This window comes from Eucalyptus grandis, chromosome 8 (assembly GCF_016545825.1).
Source record: "Eucalyptus grandis isolate ANBG69807.140 chromosome 8, ASM1654582v1, whole genome shotgun sequence".
Lineage (NCBI taxonomy): Eukaryota > Viridiplantae > Streptophyta > Magnoliopsida > Myrtales > Myrtaceae > Eucalyptus > Eucalyptus grandis.
The window spans coordinates 10138756-10157275 of NC_052619.1; the positions used below are offsets into that span (position 1 = coordinate 10138756).

An 18520-nucleotide genomic window follows, 5' to 3' on the forward strand; every position below is an offset into this window, starting at 1 on the left:
TCTCGGGAACATAGGTCGAGGGTCATCACGTGTCACGCCCGTGCCATGGAAACCTCTTGGACATGCTAACTTTCGGGCCGTGACACATGTCTGAGAGAGAAGACGTGAGGAGGTATCGGAAAGAGTGACCGATGATCACGGAGCACCAGCTTATTATTGCTCGGCCGCTGCTGCATCTCCAGCTCCGTCACCGGCTTTGGGGCCGGCAGGAGCTCTTCCGTCGCCTCGGCATTTGCTGTCGCGAAACGACGACCGATGATCACGGAGCACCAGCTTATTATGGCTTGCAGTCGCTCGCTTAGATTGTGACAGACGCTGCAAAGCGAGGGACTGTAAGCCAATAATAAGCGGGTGCACCCCTGAGAGATTTTGAGAGTGGACGCTGGAGACTGAACTAGTGAAGTGAAGTGAAGTGAATAGGCTTTATTTATAGAAGAGGGGAATGGCATTTCCCTTCTTTTCTTTTTAAAATAAAAACGAGTGAAAATTGAAAAGTAGAAAAAAAAAATGTACCAAAAAAAATGGCTTTTGAGGGAGGGACAGGCGGAGCAAGCGGGGCCTCGCGCGACCCAGGCCGGTCACGCGTCCGCCGGCTCCATTAAAGGATTTGGGTCCTTTTTTAATAAAAAAAATTATAAAAAATACGACTAAAGTCTATTACAAGAAAATTACTTAAACTTAAAAGTCCATTTATAAAGAGTTTTTATCAAACACAATTTTCGTTTCTCCAAAAACTTTTGGCTTTTGGCATTTGCAATATTCCGCGAATTTGAACCAAACTCACCCAATATCCGATGCTTGGGTGTATGGAGAATTAAGCACATTGGTTAGAGCATGCTCTCCACTCTCCTACAACCCTTCTCTTAATCTTACTAATGGCCTGTTTGGTAACGCTCTAAGAAACAATTGAATATATTATTTTGTTCCCAGAGGAAAAAAAAAAACTCAATTGATAAATTTTTTGCTTCTAGGAATAGATTTGGAACAGAATTAAGAAATAGAAAAAAATCACTTCTTATTCCGGGAACAATTTTTAGAATCAAATTATTTTTTTTTTCTTTTGCCTTTTTTTTTTTTTTTTTTCTCTTTCCTTTTCTTCTTCTTCTTCTTTTTGGTTGATCCCCATCCTCGACTATGATCGGTGATTAGCCAAACGAGGGTTGTCAACCTCGTTGGAGCTTCGCCAACCTCGGCGACGTTGAGCCACGTCAACCCAAGCCTCCTCATGGCTGGGCGAGGTCAAGCCCTACTGAGCCACCTCCAAGTCAGCATCACATGGTGGTGGCCCGGCGAGGGTCAGCCTGGCGAGGCCACTGTGAGGCTTATGATTTGGCAAGGCCGAGCCTCATGATGGCCAGGCGAGCTAGTCAGGCGGGCCTCCGACTAGCTCGCCGGACCTCACCCAGTTGATTGTCAACCATCGCCGTGGTTGGCGGCCAACTACAATGAAGGAGGAAAAAGAAGAGAAAAACAAGAAAAATATAATAAAAATATTAAAAAATTTAAGAATCTTACTAAACGCATTTTTATTCCGGAAATGAAAATTTTGAATAATTAGCAAAAGTTATCAAAAATTCAGAAATCATTTTCCGAAATAGAATAAAAAAATTAATTTTTAAAATAGAACGATTATTAAACATGGCCGAAAAGGCCAATATGGAGAGGCCCGAGCGTGATCTAAGTTATTTGGATGGTGGACCCCACTAGACTCTCCGGAGACCACGGAGCTTCTTAAGGAATTAAAGCGTCTGGAGAGTGGGCCCGTAGCAATTATCATGCTTTGAGCTCTATAGTATCAAGATTGAACAATGCTGTAAGCCTACGAATCTTAAGTATGATGTCGGGTGGTGGGTCCTTTGTTAGCGTCACCCTAACGTCTGCTCACCGGTTGTCGCCTGTACGGAGTTCCTTGGGTCAAAAAAAAAAAAAAAAACAATGCTGTAAGCCTATAGCAACTCTATCCTGTGCTTTCATGTTCCTCTCGAGAAGATTACGCCATGCTAATCTCATTAGTTTTTTTTATGAAAGTTCAACGGAGGATGCAAACTATGATTCAAGTAGTTTCTCTTTTAAAATCTTTTTACATGGTTGAACTCATAAAACATATACTGTTGCTTATGTAACAAAAGGAGTAAGAACACACCAAAAACTTGACACCCCCACCTGTCCTTTTTCATATGCCCCTCTCTCTTTCTCTCTCCTGCAGAAAAAATATAAGAGACCCGCCTAGTAGAACAAATCAAACGACGTGTTTGTGCTTGGGTTGCAGAAGGGATGAAGATGGGGGACTCCCCAATCTCTCCCTTTGCTTGTTTTGGTTTCCAGAAACCCCCGAAGGCATTCGCCGATGGGAAAACGGGAAAGACTTTTTCCTCCCTCTTGCCAATGAGGAGAGAGAGACAGACAGACAGACGGAATCTAGATTCTAGAGAGAGAGGGGGTTGGCTTTGCTTTTTACAGTTTCTAGCGTGGGAGAGAGGGAGGGAGAAAATGGAGAAGATGGGCCAATGGGCGGAGTTTAAAATGGCAAACAGCACTGGAGTGGGTTACCATCACTTTTCTTTCCTCTTCTCTCTTTTAAACAGATATATCAAGTTAAAAAAATAAAACATAAAACTACTCACACCGAATTACTATTCTTCCCCGCCAACTTGCCCGACAATCGTTCTTCGCTTTCTTCTTCCAGCCTATGAGACCTGAGCAAGTCCTTAAAAGGCTCTGACATCCTGGAAAGACAGGATAGAGCCCAGGATTCGGGGCTCGGAAAATATTCGGGCCCCATTGGGCCCTCCATCCACAAACCCCCTTCGGGTGGTGGAGAGCCCTCACCTGACTCCCGCGATGCCTTTCCCAGGGTTGCCTGGGCGCGGTACAGGAGAATGATAGTGTCAATTGAAATGGACGGACGAAACTACTCACACCGAATTATTATTCTTCCCCGCCAACTTGCCCGACAATTGTTCTTCGCTTTCTTTTTCCAGCCTCTCTTCCTGACTCTTTTTTTTTTTTTAATGTAGTTTTAATATTTCATAATTATTAGATAATGTATTATTTAATTTTCACATTTTTAGATTCTGGATATTCTTTTTATGAAAAAGAGAGATAGCTGAGGTCATTACTCTATTTGTAGTCAAGACTTGGCAATCAAGGAAACCATTTGGAATGGATGAGAAGGACTTTAGGTTCTAGATAGTGATAACCATGTATTATCATAATTATATATAAAAAAATGATGATTACACCTAATAAGGCGTAATTTCCTCCCTTTTTCCGATTTGTATTGTACTTTCGTGAACAGGATTCGATATTTTCTTTTTCAAAGATTGAACAAGGTATTTATCTCTATGTTTTTCTATTTATTATTTTTTGGTCAGAGTTATTGATCTCTACGATGAAAATTCCTTTGACGGTGTTGATTACAGACCATCCATTTTCTTTGTCAAATGCTATTCTTTCAACAATGACCATAGGGGGTTACTTCAGACCCATTGCTCTTGCTTCATTTCTCTGGCAGGCCTTTTTTTTATTTTCCGTTATTTCTAAAACTTGCAATTCTATTTATGTTTTTTTTCCTTAAATTTTTTGATCGATGTAATTAATTAGTTAGTATTCGCAGTTTAACTAGATTAATTTTTTTTTTTATATTCTAATTCTCTTTATTGATTGTTTCCTCTTTATTTTTTACTCCAAGTGTTCAATTAATCCCTTTGAAACTTCAACATGAAAAGTACCATGGGCCTTAGTTCCACCCAGATTTCAGGTAATTAAGAGCATGCATCCTTTTAATTTCCAACATAATCCATTAGTTATAGCACAGTTAGTATTATCTTTATTACTGGATACACAATAATAGAGTTATATTGTATTTAGTAAGGAATTATTTTTATTGAAAGTGGTAGGAGCCGTTTAAAAATAATTTATATTACTAGGACAAAAATGGAGAATGGAAATTTAGTAGAGACGTACTACATAGTTTTTTATGATGATATATTTTCATAAACAAAGGGTGAGGTATATATATGGATTATTATGTTGAAAATACGTGCTTTTTAAAGAAAAAAAATACAATTTAAAATTATACACTGTTCAGATAATAATGATCAATATAGCCATATAACTTATTATTATAGAAATTCTCATTGGTTTTATCTAGAGCGAAAAAGAGTGATGGCTTAGCACAATGAACAGCTTGGATGAGCTAACAATGAATGGCCTAAATTATTTGCTTAGCTATTAAGAGAGTCTCCTATTGGTCAATTTGAAGTGACAAGGATTGGAGGCAATTTGGCTTTCTGTCAAGAGGGGACAAATTGTGCACAAGGGAGAGGGAGTGGTCGGCCATGGCTCTAGTAGGTCGGAATGAACACCGGCCGGCCAGAAATGGCCGGAAAAAATCAGCCAATCAACACCGGTTGACCCAGTCAGACCAGTTTGGACTGGCTTGATTCTGGTTCAATTTTATTTTAATCTCCATGCAATTCCAGCCCTGTCACGATTAACTGACTCAATTGAATTAAATTTGATTAAACCGGATCAAATGCATAGCCAAGTCCCTATACCCTAACCCTTAGGATGAAGCATAGTTAGATATTGCAACATTACAGAAGCTTTTAGTGAATTAGAGTAGGTGATATTCACTCACGGGCAGTACGTGAAACTTTTTAGTTGTATCAGCGGTCGAAAATGGAGCAATGTTCTCCTGTACACTTAAAATACTGCCTACCGTTTTCTTAGTACCCAGCAAAGTGCTGGGAAATATTTCACGAATGCCTATCGTGATATGGAAGATGGTACAGATGAACCAAAGAAAAGTTTAACTTAATCTTCAGCTAGAATGTTACGAATACATCTTTGAATCTCCGCATGGCTTGTGGCCAAAAACCTCTGCATATTCTAACGATTCTGTACACAAGTGACTTGGTTAATTTACCCAAATGGTACACTACGAACAAGTTAGCTTTTTCAGGTCCTCGGATGAAGGTGGTCGGCGTTCTCTCAGGATCTCTTATGCTGGCAAGGCTGATAACTCAACTTCTCGAGTGCAAGGGCGATAAGCAACAAAGGTGCCATCATTTGAGAAAGAACCAGGATTGAAGCAAGTAATTCCTGTGTAACTGAACGCCTTCTGCTCGCTCTTGTCACCTAAAACTATCTGAAAAATAAAACGTCGGTAAGGTCACAAGGAACATTGATCCTTTTCTTGTTCTAATAGCATCAAGTCCTTAAATATATTCTTGAACTTCTACAAGCATCTGCGCTTCAATGTGCTCCTTCAATGGATAAACCATAAATTTGTTTCTGGTTTGTGCATGTGCAGAAATTTTTTGACTGCCATACAAAGCAAAGAATAATTTCAATAGAAAGTTAAGGCATAAGTTATTAGTACCGTGTGTGGAGTTGGATACAGATGGAGACTATGATCGTAATTCCAAATGACCGGTTGCACGACAAGAGGGAGAGGGCATAGATGACTTTGATGCGTTATTGTAGCAACTAACTGCAGCAAACGACATGATTAGCTTCATAGCAGTAGCAGTGATGAGTGAGGAGCGCAAGCTAAATCTTACACAGCTTAGACTGCTAGGAACATTACATGCTCGAAAGGATCACTCGTTTCTTCTGTGGAGGGAGGCATTAGACACGAGCGACGCATCTTGATAGTAAATCCTGGCGGAAAAATACGATTTCTTGGGTATAGAACTTGATTCTGTCGGGGAACACAAGACAGAAACAGAAAAGATAAGACAAAAGGTGTTAGTACAAGTAGACAAAACCCAGCACATATTCAAAATGTCATCATGATATTTTATGTTTTCATAATTGGATTTATGCTAAGACCAACCTGCAAGGATTGCTTGAAAATATGGCATTTGGAATGCGATTCTGAAACTCTTCTGTGATATATCTTGGCAAAGCACATCTAGGTAAAACTGTTGAGGGACCTGAAAAAAGTGGAAGTTGATTTTCTTAGGGCTTTAGCAATGAGGTCCATGCACTTCAAATCACAGCATATATGTATATATTACCTGCATCCTCAGGACCCGGAATAAACAGAAACCGACTATGCTCCTTCAGACGTGGGTGGGATTCGATCATCTGCCCAAGCTTGCCGAACTGCGCTCTACACGAACACAATACTTGTTACCATCTAGTACAAACCACTGTACAGAGGAAAATATAAGAAACTTGTGTTCTGTGTATAACAAGAATTGAATGCAATGCTCACCTGATGCTACTGTAGGAATGAAAAGAAAGGTTGCAGGGTCGAGAGCAAAAGTTTCCCATTAACACAAACAATGAAGGAACTACCTCCTCATTCTCAAAACCATCGAGGACCATCTCTAGTTTTCCCATAGCCTTCTCTACGGACAAAGATGATATTCAAATCAAACCACACTGAAAAGTACAACTTCAAAAATAAATTAAAGCAGGTCTTCATAAATAACCTCCTCGTTGTCTAGCCAAACGTCAGACATGATGATGAACATGTCATTAACTGCTCTTTTTTCTAACTCTGTGAGTCTGAGCTGTAAATCGCGTAAAGGAAAATGAAAATACAGCAGAAGTTGCATAAACTAATTGTACAATTTCACCATCTAATTAATCCATGAAGTTTTCAGGATACAGTCTCCTCTTTGGTTAATGCACCGCCTCCAAAAAAATCAAGTCCAGCAAGTGCTTTCAAAGACTTATCTCGTTCTTCTAAAGGAGGAAATCCACACGTAAAGATCTTCATGAAAAGCCAAAAAAACTCTTAGAAACTTAAAATGATAACTATCATAAAACACAAGACAACCTGCAAAAATAACTTTGCTAGCAGCTCATGCAAGTGATGTCAGAGCTTTATACTTCTGGTGATTGATAGATGCTAACTCAGAAAGAGATTTTCCTTGTAAACTAAGAACCTGTTTTAAGAGAACGGTTTGCTGATTTCACACTTGATGAAAGTTCGTGGCATGATTATTTCTCATATTACAGCAAACTGGAAGACATTGTGTACTGGTTGAAAAGACAGACAAGAGATGAAGATAGAGAATTCTGAATGGAGCATATCGCGATCCCAATCTGTAAGACATTTCATCCATGTGTTCCAATAATTCCCGCCACATCTATCTATTGAAAGAAGGAATTCTGATAGATGGAACCCATTAGTTAGAGCTATCTGAATAGGAGCATGCATCTTTGGCAGTCATGTCTAGGCAATTCTGTGTACTTTGCCAATTGAATCAAAACTGTCAAGACAATACGAGTGTTGATTTAAAAAAAAAAAATTTGATTTCATAGATTTTAGCCAGTAATAGAACACTCTGAGCAGAATTGAAAGATGTAAAGAATGTATCTCAGACAATTTGAAAAACTAAATCAAGAAAAAGTTGATCTGCATAAGGATCATCGATCAATTACTAGAATATTATGAAAAGAATTCGTAAAAGAAATAATTTGATTGAGATAAAAAAAAAAAAAAAAAAATATATATATATATATATATATATATATATATATATATATATATATCTAGGATATTTATTTCACCAAATGAAAGCAGAAGTAAATCATGTAAGCTTATGAGAAAGGAAATTACATGATCAGAAATAAAATTAAGAAGCTATGCATGTTAGAAGCATTTGTCTTAGATCACCTGCAAAAAGCGCATGAGAGTTCTGTTGCAACTTTATCTTAGGGGAATATCACTACTGGTCTATGAATTAAAAGTGATGATGATGTCTTGTTAAGAATCATCAGTTCAAACTCATTTACAACATTTTGTAACTTTTGGTATGTTTTTCCCCACAACAGGGATTAACATGTATCTTCGCGAAAGAATTATAGTAGAACCTTTTTCCAAGTAAAATGATACATATGTCAATTTGATTGCTTCATTTCTTAAGGTTTACTTGGCAAAATGCCCATATTAGTCAATGTATGATTGAAATAACCAACAAAAGAGACTCCCTTGTCAGTTGCAATACATAATGTATCAAGACGTAGCAAAAGCAAAAATAAGTTAAAGGAGAACGATGCAGCAGTCAGTGAAAAATCTAGCAAGATTCCAATATAAAAGCCACGACTCACCTTAAAAATCCCCTCCAGCAGCATCTGACCTTCTACTACAACTATGGTATTCTCAGTAAAGAAACCTGTTGTTACCTTGTACTGCTTGTCAAGGGAAACAACAGTATGGGACTTCTCTTTGTACTTGAATAAACTTAACCTTAATCACAATTACTTAGGAGTCTTTGAAAGAAAGATAAAAAAAAATAAAGTGCTTATCCCCTGAAGCATGGCTATCTGCACAACATTGTACTATTGTTGGGCTCATTTCAAATAAAAAGGAATATTATCTGAAAAGGATATTGCATCGGACAAATTGATCTCTACAGAAGCAGTGAGGTCTTCCAAGTAGAAATGGCCATCCTCCAACTGAGAAATCACACCCATTACCCATCTCCGTCCAGTTTGCCCGACAAGAGATTGGATTGGAGATATCTGTCAAAATGATTCGCAAGTATGACAGAACTGGAGTCAGTTCCAATGCTAAAAGGTTTACTGTTTTTTTCCCCTTAAAGTCAGTTGGCATACCCACATTTGGCAGGTGCTTGGGCTACTAAAGACCAACAGTAAACTGACAGCATTAGGTATGCTCGACTTACCTCGCAACTTCCAAATTCGGTTGTTTCGGTTTCGAATGCAGGCTTCGCGAAATGCTGATCGCGAGAGAGTCTCTGATACAGCAGCAGAAACCTATCCTTATACAGCTTCGCTTTCGTAGAGGCCTCGCCATGAATGGGCAGGCTTCCAGTGTGCCTACCAAGTGAAAAGAAACTTCAATTAAGCACCGCATTTTCAAAATGCCTCCTTTCGGCCGAAAGAAACTCATAGCTGCTACAAGGAGTCCCTGTTCCTAAACCCAACGAACTAAATTACCGATCCAGAATCGTCTTCCCCCAGGTTTCTCAAAAGGGGATCCAAAAATCATACTTCGCATCAATTTTCAAATTCAGAGTCCTTTCAAATCGATTCCAAGTGTCTCCGATTTCTTAAACGTCGAAAACTACATCAAAAATAAGGAGCGAAAAACAGAGGACATGAAGAGATGGGAAGCAAAGGCCTTACTCGTAAAAGATCTTCTTGACCGGATCGTAACGGAACTTGGGGACCAGGAAGGCGTCGATCACGCGGAGCGCGGATCCCCGGCCCTCGCAAGCCGCGTCGGGGCTCTCCTCCACGGCGGCCTCCGCTTCCAGCAAGAGACTCACCACCCGGTTCACCGGATCCTTGTCGATGATCGAAGACTTCACTGCCGACGACGTCACACGCGCGCGCACAAACCAAAAATCGATCGAATTAATTAAAAAAAGCATGCAATCGAAGCGGCTCATAGATCGATCGATCGATCGAGCGAGCGAAGGAACGAGGAGGAGGAGGAGGGGGGGTTACGGGATTCGTGGTCGAGCTGGTCGAGGAGGAGGTCGAGGGCGTCGTCCTCGGCGCCGGCGAAGCGGGAGGCGAAGGAGAGGACGGCGTCGAGGGCGTCCACCCTGAGGGTGTACCCCCTCATCTTGAACTTCCTCTGCACCTTCTTCTTCATCGCCGCGCTCATCTCTCTCTCGCGCTGTAGGGATGGAATGCGCTCGAGCCGACCTGCTTTCCCCCCGCCGCCTCCATTACCATTCGCGAAAAAAGCTTTCGGCCGTTTTGGCGGGAAAACCCCGCATCTCTGCAAGTGGATGTGGCGGGAACTTTAGGGCTCCACGCGTCACGGCCTCTCCTCTCGAAACGGCGTCGCGTCCGACGTGGCGGCTCGCCCCTCTGTGTTACAATATCTTGGTCTCCTATCAGGCTGATGATTAAATAAATAAACGAAATTGTGTTTACTTGAAGACTCAAATTTTTTTTTTGCATGATTATCTTTATCAGAAAAGTGTGATTTACTCGCTTTCTAGCAACAAATTTCCATTCCGTTAGTCGAATTGATGGCATAGAAACATGTGTAGGTTACTGTGATTATTGGTCATTTTTTATTTAACTTAGGAATTCCAAGATATATGTAGATTACTATCGATACTGTACTAGAAAGACCTTTTTAATTGCTCCTCATTTATGTAATAGAATAAATTATTGGATATTTACCTAGAATCCATATACAAATAGGTGTATGATACAAAATATATTTCACATGACTACTTTAATATATGTGTCTTGTGTTGTTTTGAATACAAACAAATAATTGATATATATAAAATAAAGATCAAAAAAGGATCTAACCTCTCCTCAGGAAGAGAGCATGAATAACTTTTTCCTAGTTTAATAAATGCCGTAAACAAAAAAAAAAACAAAAAAAAAAAAGAGGACAAAATCTAATATAGTGTTGTTGAACTATTCCGTTCTTTTTATATCTTAGGATTTGGTTCCTTTTTATCATGCTAATACGATATTGTTGATCAGATTATAGTTATTATTCTACTTATCATTCATCGTTAGGTCACGATTGTTAACACTAGTTATCTTCCAATTTGATATGATGATGAATACAATAAGCCGTGCACATACATATCCTCAATTATGGAAAATTTAAATCAAAAGAAAAAAAGGAAGGAGAGAAGGCTTAAAGCGTTTAAAAATAAATACAATAATTATGTTTTAATAATACAATTTTCAAATAATACCCACCAACATACATAGTAGACTTCACATTCCCATACCGGTGAAAGACATCCTTAATGTTTCTAGTAACATAAACAAGCGGTCAAGCACAAGCAAACAGACATTTTAACACAGCACATGAAATGACACGACAAAAGTGTCCTTAGCAAGCCCCTTTCCTCTTGCCATCCACCAGCCTCTTCCAATGGCTTGTGATCTCCCTCTCCGTCTCCTCCACGCTCTTCTTCAAGCGCTTCTCGCCCCCCGCCCCCTCCACGGCTGCCGTCACGTGGGCCGCCTTGACCGTGCCGCGGCTCGGCGGCTTCCCGTCCAGCTCCTTCACGACCCTCTCGATGTCCGTCGTGAGCCTCTCCGCGAGCCCCCTGCTGAAGTCCTCCCGGACCACGACCCGGAGGACGGCCACGTGCTCCGCGTCCGGCGGCATTGTGTACGCCGGCACGATCCACCCGAACCTCCTCAGGTCCTCTGAGATGTCGAACACTGTGTACTGGCTGCTGTCCTTGAGGGAGAAGGTGACGACCGGCACGCCTTCTTCCTTCGACAGTATGTTGAACCGGCCCGTCTTGACGATCCCCTCGCACAGCATGCGAGCGTTCACCATGCAGTTCTCCATGATGTCTTTGTATCCCTTGCAGATGCAGAGTCGAGACATTTCAAGATTCAAGTCAAAATAGACAGAAAAGAGATTCTACAACATGTTAAATGTATCCAACTAGAACTCCATAGCCTTCAAAAACAGCCAGCTGATCCTATGACCGACTTCAATGCTCAATAACTCTGCTGTTGTCCGATATAAAACTGAGGTTGATGGAAGGAAATCGCTACTCTTCATCGGTAAACGATCATCGTACTTCTAGTTTTGCACCTAGTTTTGCCGAATTTGTATGGATGCGCATGACAAGACAATCGTGCATAACTCACTTAGCAAGTCCGAAACATACGTTTAAGTAATTTCCGTTTATGTCTATCTGTCCCTCCGCTGCTGTCAATGGTTCATACCAGTTTCGATGGTGTGTGCATTTCAATGCTTCATTCATGCTGGTTTTATGATCAAAATTCTCACAGCAGACAGTTCCATTTTAGAGCATTCATTTGGAGCACATCAAACAAAAAGAACGTGCAAACTCACCTCGAACCCCAGCCTTATAAACTGATAATACTGAGCTATAATTTGACTCGAACCTGTCAGAACAGTAGAAAGATCAAGAGCCACAAATTAGTACAGGACAGGAAGTCACCACCTCATCGAGATTGCATATATATGCATATATATGCAACCAGGAAAGAGCAAAATCTGCAGTAAGACAAGTTATATTACATGTTAAGTTCTTGGCATTACCTTTAGAAAAGTTGAGTGTGAAAGTGGGTTGATCAGATCCGAGGTAATTAATGTGAAAGATGAGTTCCTCGGGCAGCTCTTCCTTGTCCCTCCAGACGACCCATCCGACACCGGCATAGACAAGGCCATACTTGTGACCGCTAACGTTAATGCTCTTAACCAGGGGTAGACGGAAATCCCATTTCAGATGCGGGTACAAGAACGGGGCAATGAACCCTCCGCTCGCAGCATCGACGTGAATGGGAGTGTCCCATCCGGTTTCCCTGTTCTTCTTAGTAAGGAGATCATTAAGGAGTTTCACATCCTCGAATTCTCCAGTTAAGGTCGAGCCGAGTATCGCTGCAACACATATGGTATTCTCGTCGACCATCTCAACAGCTTTCACCGGGTCCATCACATAATAACCCTCCCTCAGTTTCACTTCCTTCAGCTCGACCTCAAAGTACCTAGCGAACTTCTCCCAGCAAACCTGGTTCGATAGACCAAAATTTATGAAATACAAAAGAAATAGCTTAAGCATCCCACAGACAACATACAAGAACCTAAGTGCAGTGGACCTCTGATCTGTATAGTCAGTAGAATGTTGGTCTAACAGTACACGATGGAATAACATAATTAGGCAAGTCTACATTGTGATCCACCACTTGACCATGTAATTATCAATTTCCAGTGTACTCAGACTGCAAATTGAATGAACTGCGTTGCCAAATCAAATGCTTAAGACATACGAACTCAGTTCTGAGATAGACAATGTGTGGACTAGATAGTAATCAATTTAAGAACAAGTCTGCCTCAAACATACATAAAAAGCAAGTTTTACAGAGAATGTAAGGCATACCTGCACATTGGCTCCAGTAACAATATTCGGCTTATCATAGGGTTTTCCTTCAGCCTGCCTTCTTTTCTGCCACTTCCTCTTCATTGCCAACCCTGCCAACATAATAGCCTCAGATGACCCCACCGTCCCGACACCAACAGCAGTCTCTTTATCCCCCATGGGAGCATTGAACAGGTGGGCTATCATGTTAACGCACCGGTTCTGCAAAATCAGTCCGACACAGCTCAATCTTTGCCAGAACGATGAAAAGACCAAGACCAATAAAATTAGTCTTGCCCTCAATACTGAGTAGCAAATTATGTAGTTTCATCAGAGGCATAAAGAGTTAATCCAGTTAAGACTTCAAATTCCAAAGGATGCAAAATTTTAGAAGACTCTGAATTCCAAAGTATATGACACATAAACTTCCTGTTTCTAAGTAACCACATCTCATTTCTCTGTCATCATACTAACAAACCCCTAATTAAGAAGCAACCCACACGCAGATGCGTTTATACAAATGTATAAGCCGAGCGTTGCATTAAAATTCAACACTTACACACAAGTCGACAGCAACAAACACATGGAGCTAACAGAAAATGGGAAAGTAAAGGACAGAACCTGGAGCTCTGTGGTGACAGGGTATTCATCCATATCGACATAATTCTTGTTGATCGCAGCCATCATCAGCTTATCGCACTCCGGCTCCATCCACGTGGTCACGAAAGAAGCCAAGTTCAGCCTCGGATTCCCATCCAACATCAGTTCATCGTTTATTATCTGGTAAGCTGCTTCTTTCGGTATCGACTGCTCCGGCATCTTGAACCTACCCCGCAATCAACAGTGATCACATTAACGCTAATCAACGATCCAGCGAAGAAGAAAAAAAAAATACAAGAAAAACCCATCTTCGCAGACAGTCAAGAAAGAGAGAAAAATGATCACACAAAACTCTCTAAATCTTGTCCCCGCCACCTTCGTGACAGCACGGATGTTGAACACACACTTTGGAAACTCATACCTCAAGCCTCCAAACTCGTGGAGAAATCCGACATGTCTTAACAACTTAAAGCAGCAACCAACGAGAAAAGAAAGAAACTCGAACGTTTTCACGACGACCAACAAAAGCAACCGCAAAAACAAGTACTTCAAAGACCACATCAAATGGCCAACGCCACGAAATCAGGAGGGAGTGCCTACTTGGGAAGAGAATTGCGGACGTATCTGGAGGCGAAAGTGGAGTGAATACTCTCATCGGAGTCCGACACCGTCGTGGTGACCACCATCCTTTCCTCCTCTTTCTTCCTTCCTCTCTCACCCAACGAAAACAAAGAAAACCGAAACGAGAGAGAAACTGGCACGCTGCGGAGGGGGAGACAGGGGAAGTTGGCTTTATAAGGGGACAGAGCTCTTGCTTGCTTGTCTGTGCGCGTAAAGGAACGGTTTTGCTTTTGCTTTAAATCCAGTGATGAGGATAAAGATGATGATGCTTTAGCGATTGCTTGAGAAGATGATGCGCTGCTTTGCGAATCAGGGGATGATCATTGGCGGGACCGTCCCTGCTTTTTGGCATTCAAGAGGAAGGGATGGGGGAGGAGTGGAGTGGAGGGAGTGCGCCCGATCGGGGGGTTGCGTGGAAGGGCGAGGACACGGAGTCGTGTCTCGTTGCGAAGGGGGTTGCTTCGAAGGCAAAACGACAGTTAAAAAGAGGAAATGCTCGGGCGGCCCCACCGGATGTGCGGAAACCCGATCCACATCGATGGTCATTTCACATTTGCTCATTGGTTTGCCGACTGCCCGCCCGGCAACTGCAATGGGCCTTGGCATGGTCCCTTGCAAGCGTGGTCCCTTGCAAGTTGCAAACCAAACTTATCGCAAGGGTCCCTCTCAACGTGTTTTTCAGTTTTTCTGATGGAATTATTGAAATTTTACCTAATGCCCGAGTCGACGACTTGTTATTTTATATATATTTTTAAATCGAGAATTTCGTGGTTCAGAAATGCTGAATCGAAATCCTTCCAACGGGAGATTCGATTGGATCCAATTATTAATATGCAAAACGCGTTGCATTGGCAGAGAAATAAGGAAAAAAAGAGAAAAGTTTGCTGAGGAAAAACTCAAACCATTCAGTACTCAGGCGCCCACAATGGTTGCCGACTATAGCAACAGCATTTAATCCGTGTCATACTTCGACGTCCTTCGAGCGTCGACTGAACTTAGTCTGAATTTGAGCTTGGGAAATAGTATTAATGATTAAAAATATTGGGATTTAATAAAAATAAATAAAGAACGTACATGGACAAAAAGCCTAACTTTGAAAAAAGAAGAAGAAAAGAAGACAGCATTAGCTGGACATAAAAAGGACCTGCGGAAGATCTCTCGCTTTCGAGAAAATATTTAAAAAGTTCAGTTAAAATAGAGAAGGCTAGTTTTAAAGATTAGGATGTTTGGATACTTTTTCAAGTTTATATGCGGTCGATGCAGAATAAATCGTACCGATGAAAAGAAAAATCTGCAAATTCACTGACCGTTCTCAGAGTTGGGAGTTGACTGGCAGTTGTTGACACGTATCGCATGACCCAAGAGTCGGCTGATCCTATTGGACCCTTCCTTGCAAAGGCACCTGTCGAGAAAAAAATTAACTTACCCGACAAGTGGTGTCAAATCACCATCGGTTCGGTCACCATCACTAATTGAGAGGCGCGATGCGTTACGCGCGCCTGTATCCCCGTTCCGTCTGATGTCGGTCTGGATGTCTCAACTCACTTTAATTTCCAATTTATGAAAATGAAAGTTTGGAAAAGGGTTGACATCCCTCTTGACATGAAAAGGCGGACAACATTATTAATTCAATCGTACGTTTATCGCATGAATATCAATTTAATTTTTTATTTTTTATTTTGTTAATATAGTTTGAAATATCTACACGAAGTTTCACACATGATCATTTTCACCAGTTGAGTGCTTACACGAAAATTGAAAATTGCAAAATGCGTAGTACGTACTTTGAAGTTTGTAGGGGGAGGCTATGAAACTGCAAAAGCGCATAGAATTTGAACATTAAACTTCTCAAATTTCTTTTCATTTTCTTCGTTATCTAAATTGTTCAAATTGTTATGCACCTATACGAGCTCACTGGTGAATGACAAAGATGATACAAAGCAAAGGAGGATATGTGGAGCTTAGCAGGTATGGAATATGATGTTATGATTCAATTTTTATTGAGCTAATCCCCTTCGGTTAGAATGAATATATGGAGCTAAGCATGTTTGAAAATGCCCATTAAAAGTGAAATTTCAAAATTGAGAATGGAGAATAACAATCCACGAGACTCAAATTGATTTAAATAATCATTTCAAATATCATTTGAATAATTCGAGAAAACTCGAAATGGTCGAGACTCATCAAAAGATCATTGTAGACTCACGATGAAGAAGACTTTTAAAATTCAATGTCAGCGATCATGTATTTCCATAAGTTGCTCTCCGTTATTCATGGTGTATATGGACATAGACGACCAAGTATTCTCTATTGAGAATATTTGTCACGATTGAAGTGCATCCTCTAGTAAGTTTTCCATGGCATCGCCAGGGAAGCTTGTAGAACGTCAAAGCTGGAGTTGGTGTTTCGCGTGTCCAAAAGTGAGGATATTTTCTGAAATTTCCTATAAAAAAAAAAAACAAAATAATTGCCCTTTCGCGTGAGAGATGCTTTTTGCTTTGTCTGTCTTAGCATCTTTTTGCCCTTTTGTGATGTCAAGCTCCACTGGCAGTCTGGCACGTCGGCTGGTAAGGAGTAAATCTCACAGAAACTTGCTATTCATAGAATCATCTCAATTATTACAGAACTGGGTAAGGGTTAAAAAAACATTCAGTTGACCAAAATTTCATAGGGAATGGGAAGCCGAACTCTATTATGTCACGTAATAGAACGGATGTACCATACTTTTAGGGAAAAAAGGAAAACAATTGTACGAACATGAGTACTCAGTACGATCTCCAAAAGGAACAATTAGTGATTGCACCTCATCATAATTGACAATTGTCCTGGTAACCTTAGCTGTAACATAAAATACTCAAAAAATTAAGTCAATTTGTGTCTGGCGATATGTTACACAAGAGTCATGAATATACAGCGAGGTTAGAGAATATATTCTTGTCGTCATTCCACTCGGACGGAAGAATACGAAGGTATCATTTGAAAAGAGAATATAATTACCCACCAATCACCATGATATCTGCAGAAGCTTCCTTTATTTGATTCCACTCCTTTTAGAACATTTTTCCAGTTCCCTCCTTTCCCCAGAACCAATTCATCAACATCTATTCGCCGCCAGTCACCGCCAGTGGGAGCCATCCGATCAACATTGTCGAACAACTCCACGACTCCACCTGAGTGCATGAAGATTGTAACAATTGCCATTCCTCGGAGGTATCTATGCCAATCTTGGAGCAGTGTATCGACATAGATACTGTTCAATCAAATAATGTAGGACGTGCGGACCTCTCAAGTGCCTTAACTTTGCTCAAAGGGACACTTAAGTGCCATAACTTACGAAAGGTACACTTAAGTGCCAAAATCGGAGTAAAAGAGATCACTTGAGTGCCAATCCGGCCAAAACGCCAACGTGGCGTTTTTCCGGCGAAGCGCGGCCAAAACGGCGCCGTTTTGCACGTTGACGTGGCCAAAACGGCGTCGTTTCAGGCGACGTGGAACAAAATAAATAAATAAATAATTTAATTTAAAATTAAATTTAGTTAAAATATTTTAAAAAATAATATTTAAAAATTTAAAAAATTTAAAAAAATTATAAAAAAAAAAAAAAAAAAAAAGGAACAGGGGGAGGCGGCGAGGATCGGCCCTCGCCCGCCTCCGCCGCCGCCCGCCGCCGCCGGAAGAGCGGCGGCGACGGCGGGGAGGGTCGGCCGGGGTCGCCGGGCCTCGGCCGGGCGGCGACCCCGGCCCGGCCGGCGGCGAGGGCTCGCGAGCCCTCGCCGCCGGATCGGGCGAGGCTCGCGGCCCTCGCCGCCGGATCCGGGCGAGGGCTCGCGGCCCTCGCCGGTCGACCGGCGGCGAGGGCTCGCGAGCCCCGCCGCCGGCCGGCCGGGGGTCGCCACCGGCCCCGGCCGTGGCCCGGCGACCCGGCCGACCCTCCCCCCGCCGTCGCCGGCCCTTCCGGCGGCGGCGGCGAGGGCGATCCTCACCGCCTCCCCATTCCCTTTTTTTTTTTTTATTTTTTTAATTTTTTAAAAATATTTTTAAAGGTTTTTAAAGTTTTTTAAAATATTTTAAATAAATTTAATTTTAAAATTATTATTTTTAAATATTTTAACTAAATTTAATTTTAAAATTAATTTAATTAATTTTTAATTTTTTTTTTACCACGTCGGCCCAAAACGACGCCGTTTTGGCCACGTCAGCGTGCAAAACGGCGTCGTTTTGGGCGCGCTTCGCCGGAAAAACGCCACGTTGGCGTTTTGGCCGGACTTTGGCCGGAGTGGCACTCAAGTGATCCGTTTTTTTTCGAATTTGGCACTTAAGTGTACCTTTCGTAAGTTATGGCAAGACTTAAGTGTCCCTTTGGCCAAAGTTATGGCACTTGAAGCGTTCTTTTGCCAATAATGTAGCATGGCCCGGTTTCAATTGTGTCAAAGTATACCAGCATTCCTCAGCATCAACTGGTAGATACAATTTTTAAC

General features: G+C 41.4%; 2 protein-coding genes across 2 annotated transcripts; both read right to left on the reverse strand.

The window, feature by feature from the left end:
• Positions 1-4797: 4797 nt before the first annotated feature.
• Positions 4798-9668, reverse strand: LOC104456397 (DNA polymerase epsilon subunit B). The gene is given in 14 exon segments (XM_010071176.3): positions 4798-5152; positions 5387-5497; positions 5594-5658; positions 5661-5707; positions 5843-5942; positions 6027-6121; positions 6227-6357; positions 6447-6527; positions 6626-6730; positions 8074-8151; positions 8356-8487; positions 8652-8805; positions 9115-9298; positions 9439-9668. Coding segments are annotated over 14 exon segments (1593 nt in total). The 5' UTR covers positions 9602-9668; the 3' UTR covers positions 4798-5005.
• A 928-nt stretch (positions 9669-10596) lies between these two features.
• Positions 10597-14163, reverse strand: LOC104456398 (glutamate decarboxylase). The gene is made up of 6 exons (XM_010071178.3): positions 14022-14163; positions 13443-13647; positions 12843-13043; positions 12005-12473; positions 11795-11847; positions 10597-11293 (listed from the first exon to the last, which is right to left on the reverse strand). The coding sequence occupies exons 1-6, from the start codon at positions 14105-14107 to the stop codon at positions 10808-10810; spliced, it is 1500 nt and encodes a 499-aa protein (XP_010069480.2). The 5' UTR covers positions 14108-14163; the 3' UTR covers positions 10597-10807.
• Between the last annotated feature and the right edge of the window lie 4357 nt (positions 14164-18520).

What these genes read in the sequence shown, in the direction of transcription:
- LOC104456398 (XM_010071178.3), bottom strand. Translation starts at nt 14,107, where the DNA reads ATGGTGGTCACCACGACGGTGTCGGACTCCGATGAGAGTATTCACTCC. An exon ending in GTCCGCAATTCTCTTCCCAA is followed by an intron (nt 13,648 to 14,021) that starts GTAGGCACTCCC and finishes ATTGCGGGGTAG; the next exon opens with GTTCAAGATGCCGGAGCAGT. An exon ending in CACACTCAACTTTTCTAAAG is followed by an intron (nt 11,848 to 12,004) that starts GTAATGCCAAGA and finishes CTGTTCTGACAG; the next exon opens with GTTCGAGTCAAATTATAGCT.